The sequence below is a fragment of the Hipposideros armiger genome, unplaced genomic scaffold, assembly GCF_001890085.2.
Source record: "Hipposideros armiger isolate ML-2016 unplaced genomic scaffold, ASM189008v1 scaffold_331, whole genome shotgun sequence".
In the NCBI taxonomy this organism is placed as follows: domain Eukaryota; kingdom Metazoa; phylum Chordata; class Mammalia; order Chiroptera; family Hipposideridae; genus Hipposideros; species Hipposideros armiger.
Window position 1 is genome coordinate 1,112,133 of NW_017731681.1, and position 6,292 is coordinate 1,118,424.

The window sequence follows — 6,292 nt, forward strand, 5'->3', positions numbered from 1 at the left end:
CCAGAGCTTCTGGATGTCAGTGAAACGTGCACCGCCCTCCCAACGTGCCCCCTCACTCCACCCGTACCCCCCATTATCAGGCCTTTTCAGGCCCGTCCTCAATACCAGGCATCTCGGGTTGCACTCTCCACTGTGTTTAATTACATCCCACTTTTTCTTCCAGACCTTCCCCCCACACCCTCCCAGTTGGACAAGCAGGGCCAAGGCCCCGTCGGCCTGACCTTGGGTCATCTTCGGCCGCGGACCCGCGGCGTGACCTTGGGAAAGGCCCCGCATTCCCTCCCGCGAAGCCGCACGGCCAAATAGCCGTGTCGCCACCCAAGGCATTCCTTAGCGGGGCGGAGCAGCCCTGCTCCCGCATCCCTTTCTCCCCCACGCTTCCTCCGAGCGCACACGACGAACTCCACCCCTACGCTCCTGGCGTAGCGGCTAGCTCGAGTCGCTTGGTCCTGTTGAGACGCTCGTTACGCCGCGCGGACTGGGAGGTCGCGATTCCCGAACGCAGCCTGCGCTTCGAGCGCGTGGCCGTCTCGCAGGCCCGCGCGGCCTTACGCCGCTGACGTAGCGTGCCCAAGATGGCGGCGCGGTCGTCGTCGGGGGTGGCGGCGGTAGAGGCGGCGGCGGCCGTGGCGGCAGCGGGGACGGCAGCCGTGACGGCGGCGGCAGCGCGGGGCCTGGGACGGGGAGAATGAGGCCGTGGCGGACCAGCGGCAGAGCTCGTAGCGGATAAGCGGCTCCCCCTCCCTGTTTCCCTTGGCCGAGTCGGGGACGCGCGCGCGCGCGCGGCCGTCCGGAGCGGGCTCCCCACCCTCTCCTCCCGCGACCCGCACAGCACCCCCACCCGGGCCCTGAGGATGATGAAGCTCAAGTCGAATCAGACCCGTACCTATGACGGCGACGGCTACAAGAAGCGGGCCGCGTGCCTGTGTTTCCGCAGCGAGAGCGAGGAGGAGGTGAGGCGCCGGCCGGGGGTCGCCGGGGTTGGCGGCCGCCTGGAGACTAGGCGCGGGGGCGCGGCCATCGGGGGACGGTGTGCCGGGGCTTTGAAAAGGGCTGCTAGGGTCGGCCTGAATGAAGGTCCGACGGAATTTCTTGCGGCGAAGATGAGGGGGAAGGAAAAAGGACGGTGGGCGGAGGGAAGTGGGTCTGAGAGCGGCCACTCGGCACCGGCCGGGCCGAGGGGCATGCCCTCCTGCATCCCGGGCACTTCGGAGCCGGCTGCCTGTCATTCGGGAGAGTAGCCGCGGGGAGAAGGCAGTGGGTGGGAAAGTGTGTGTGGCTTTCGGTCCAGGCCTCCAGCTTTGGATCCAGGAAGGGCAGCTCCGCACTTGTCAGTCCAGCACATGTGTGCAGAGGCCGCCGTGCACGAGGCGCAGGCCGCCCCTTTGTGGCAGAGAAATAGTCCACTTCATTGGCAGGTTTGGGGTTTACTGAGGGATTATATGTGTCTTTGAGCCCAAGGCGGGGAGGTCTTAGGAAGATTTAGGGCGTTGTGTAAAATCCAGAGCCAGTTGTTTATTTTACAATGCGCTGGATAGCCCTTTGGGTGTAGCCTGATAAGAAAGGACATTTGATAAGATAATCTTTGGGCTGAAAATCTTTCATTTTAATTGGGAAGGCCAAAAGTGGTATTTAAGATGTTTGTCCTGACATTCCTCCCCTGCCTTATAGGAAGACCCTTAAGATTAAATTAGCAAAATGGAGATGCTTCGAGTCAGTTTCTTCTTTGCGTAGGTTACTTAAAAACAAAGAACCTCAGCTTCTCAAAGCCGTTTCTGTGGTGATATAGGGAATTCAGAGAAGGAACACGTTTTGTAAAAAGAATAGCACTTTAGAAATTCATAAGATGCCTGTGGGAACGCATTTCTCTCGTGCATGGTGGTAAGATGGCAGTTAAACTGGAAACAATGAAGGACAGTGAAATTCAATATGTTATAGTCAGGCATTCAGCAGTGGGCTATGGTGGAAGGGCTGCAAGTACAGTGCATCGTGTTGAAATGGGGGGAAAGGAACTTGACCCGTTAGTTATAAAAAGAAGCTGTGATGAAAGGGACAGATGGATTGGCAGGAGTGTCTGTCCAGAGATATTTAGGAGGAAGTGGGAATTTAGATTATTGCCTGAGAAAAAGCTAATAAAGCACTAATTGTGCTATTGGGGGATCGTGTGTGCTCCTTTTTAGCAAAACAGAAGGAACCAGATTTGGAAATGTATACTTTGTGTCCTAGCTTACATTGTAAAAGTCCCCCAAAACAGATGCATTGTAATAGGAGCATTAAGCAGGGCCATGCTGTAAATTATGTACTGTTTTGGAATACATACTTGAGTAAAGTAAAATTATTGGTGGTGTTTACTGCTCTAGAGGCTTTGTTCTCTTCATTATCATATTATATACTATAGGAAATCAGATGGAATCACAGGCTGTTAACTGTAGGGAAAACTAATTAGCATAATAATGTCTTAGTACAGTACTGTGGTTCAGTCAGTGAGCACCCCAATTATAAGTAGAAGAGTATATAATTTAGTTGTATGAATGATGCAAGACTTTGTTAAAAAAAGTCATACTAGAAATTGAGAACAAGTGAGCATTTTGGGTAAATTAAAAACTCTATAGATCATAATCAAACTAACGAAGACTTGATTTTCCATTTTTTGTTTAAGTTTTATTATGTATTGACATTAGCAGCATTAATGTTAATATGTTTGACTGATCATTTCTTTTTGAACATTGAATTCCCTCTACTGAATTTCTTTTTGAACATTGGTTAATGAGCAGAAGATTCATGCAAATCTTTAATTACAGATTCAGTGGATGTTACAGCTAAAGCCTAGGAAGAAAAAGAAAATTAATGAAATGGGTCCATTTTAGACTTGTTCCGTTCAATTAAAGAAGTGTGTATTAAGAGCCTACTATGGATGCAGCATTCTATAATGTGGCATTTAAAGATAAACATCCCTTCCTGCCCCAAAAAATTGAATAGTTTTTGATGAGATCCCTTAATTGGGAGTGATTTTGGACCAGAAATAATCTGTAGGGTGCTGCTCAACAGATTATGTAATTGTGTTGGATGGGGAGAATTTGTTAGTTCCTGGATAACTTTTATGTTCTTGATAGAAGTGCTAGAAACTGGAAGTATTAGTTGCCACACATTGTGGGAAAGTGAAATTCAAACTCAATAGGACATTCAACCCAGTTTTATTTTTTAATGGGCACTAATGACTTTAATCAAGATAGAATACTTTACAGAATATTATTAGCATTAATACAATACTAATGTAGCTATAAATAGGACCCTGATTTACAAATTTAATTAGTGTCAGGAAACATACATACAATGTAAAGAAAAAGAGATGGAAAATATTAGCAGATATTTCAGCCCCAGAGAATTTTATTTATAGGCCAGCAGTGATAGCAGCTGAAATACTGATCCAGGTTGGGAAGTGTGAACGTACTCAGCAAGTTTACTGAGCAAGTTTGTTGAGCACTTACTGTCAGGTTTTGTGATACAGTTACGAAGGAGACAGACATGCAAGAAGCTTACAGTCTAGTGGAAGAGATGGAAGGGTAAACAGACCCAAAAAGATGATGAAAATGCGAGTTCCCTTTCCTTCAAATCTCTGGATGCTTTTCCTGTTGACAGACAAGAAACCACAGCAGGAAAATCCCCCCAACTTACAAGTTTATTAATTGTGATTGACATTTTGATAAATTAAAATCTTTAAGTTTGGGGTGTTTATGGTAACTAACATTTATTACAGTACTTTGAACCTGATGTACAGTGAACATTCTCTTACTCAACCCACACTTGAACCAACTTTGGTGCACCGAACGCTTGACTCTGCGAGGCCCTGGGCCTGATATATCTCCGACCTTGTGGCCTCCCAACCAGTCATTACAAAGAGTCAGTTATGTTTATTTCTGTATCTGTTCATGTTCATGGTACTTGTTATTGTAATTATCCAGTGTAATTAAATATGATGTAAACCAGTGAAATTTGAATTAAAAAAGGATGATGGTGTATTTCAAATGCTTTGGAATGACTCAATAATTTCAAGTCACTAAAAGAAATTACTGCTCAATTATATGGATAAGCAAACTGAAAAAGATAGGGAAGGAGTCTTAAAGGTCTGGAAGGACTTGGCGCATAGATCACTTCATGAATGTTTTCAGGTTTTTGCTTTTCTTTATAGAACTGGAAAATGTACAGTAGAACTGGTCATGTACAATGAGTGTGGCATGTGAAAGACAGCTTGCAGTTCAACAATAGATGCACACTGAAGACAAAATCTCGGACCTACAAAGATTAGCAAATGAATATATGTTTATATTTGTAATATGCCATATAGTCCAATTAATATTTTACCATGAACAGTATAGAAGACTGAAACTTCTTAAGATTTTATTGCACTATATTGTGTACTATGACATTCATCTTTGTCATATGACTAAACTTTGGCCCTCCTAAAGCACTGCCAGTGAGATTTTCCCTCTTCCCCACTCCTTTCTGTTTTGGGAGCCTCTGTGATGACAGCAAGTAAGAGACACTAGGGGTGGGATTGCTTGTACTCTACCCTCCCCAGAGTGGGGTGGAGGATTGTAACAGGCATTTTAGACAGTTGAAATATCTAGCCGAGTGGAATTCTCACTTAGAAAGGCCAGTGATACAAGCTATATACCAGATGATTTCACAGTGCCTGGGAAAGTTAAAGCTGGTCCTAAAGGATCTGTTGGTACTTGGGGGAAAAAATGAGTACTAATAGGATCATCTCAGCTAGATTTCCTTTTGCATTAAAACTTTTTAAGGGGCCAGCTGAGTGGCACTTTGGTTAGGAGTTGGCTTGGGACTCCAGCTCTGAGCAGCAGGGCCCAGGTTCGGATCCCACATGAGGGCCAGTGACGCTGCGCCCTCTACAGCTAAGATGGTGAACAACAGCTCCACCTGGAGCTGGGCTGCCGTGAGTCGCCAGCAACAGCATAGGCTGCAGTGGGGCTGCCTGGCTGCTGGCATGAACCGCCGTTAGCCGCCATCAGCAGCCGTCCAATGGCCGGCGAGCAACTGCCTCACCTGGGAAGAGCGCAATGATACCGGTAATACATGGGCCAGTGAAGCAACATCCTCCACAGCTAGACTGAAGAAGAAAAGGACAGCAACTTGTCTGTTCCTCTTCCCCGATTCCCCAACGCTGTTCCCCTCCCCCAATTGCCCAATAAAATCTTAAAAAAAAAAAAAAAAACTTTTAAAAAAGGAAGGATGAAACTGTTCTTAAGGGTGTTGGGTTTGTTGAGCTAGCTTCTCCGTCAGGAGCCCTGCATCTTTTGGCAAGGGGCTGCGACTGCTCGTTTTCTCAGATCCTTGAGCTCACTAGGTTGGATGGGAAGATGATTGACATTAAAGATCCTCAGTAAGCAGAGACTCTGGTGCCCTGAGTGTTTGTTAGTAAAAATACCACAGAGGAGCAGGTAGAAGGATGTCACTGCAGACTACACCTTCCTCCAGGCTCTGGAGAGGGGAGTAAGGCCCAGGTGGCAGTCCCAGAGGTGATAATCATGATGAAGGGCTTCCAGTAGATCCCAGGCTGGTTGGGTAGTCCTTTTGTAGTATATCTTGGTCGTTCAGTGTCTAATATTACATTGCTCTAAAGATCACTTCAGGTGTGTTGATCCAGTCATCTGACTGGACATTTCTGCCCCTAATTTTTCTGTCTTTCCTGGAGGCTGTGTGTGAGTGTTTATGTATGTGTGTGTGTGCACGCACGCACTCGCACTTGCCCTTCGCCTGCTTAATAATACTGGTTAGCCAGTTAAACTTCTATTACTTCCTATTCTACCTGCTTCCCCATAAGTGAATTCTGGTCTGAAATCATATTGCAGTCTCCATTCTTCTTTTCCATGCCTTCCCTAATGTTATTTGTTTTGGGGTGATTCTTATTAATAAATACAATGTTGTGTATCTACCGTGTATGAAGCAATCTGTGTTTTTCTTCATAGCTTAGTACAAAAAGGAAGGACCCTTGTTCAAGAATATATTTGTTTATTCATTTATTCAGCACGTTTTTTGAGAGCCCTATTATGGACTAGTCTCTGCAAGATCCTGGGAATACAAAGATAAGACTGGTCCTATAAAGCCAATCCCTCTGCCTGCTCTGCCCTGTACCCATCCCCTCCTGACTACCCAGTGACCTCACTCCTACAGTTGTCTCGTCTTTCCAGCTTCATCGCCTTTCCTTCTCTACACTATCATTTCCAGGCAAATAGGCTATAATATTCACCATCTTAAAAAATATGCTCACGGG

General features: G+C 46.3%; 1 protein-coding gene across 1 annotated transcript in view; it reads left to right on the plus strand.

The window, feature by feature from the left end:
* The first annotated feature begins 583 nt into the window (after window positions 1-583).
* NUDT3 (nudix hydrolase 3) overlaps window positions 584-6,292 on the plus strand; it is a 134,404-nt gene continuing 128,695 nt past the window's right edge. The window contains exon 1 of the mRNA XM_019660876.1: window positions 584-953. Coding sequence (XP_019516421.1) covers window positions 855-953 — 99 coding nt within the window. The 5' untranslated portion in view covers window positions 584-854. The remainder of the gene's footprint in view (window positions 954-6,292) is intronic.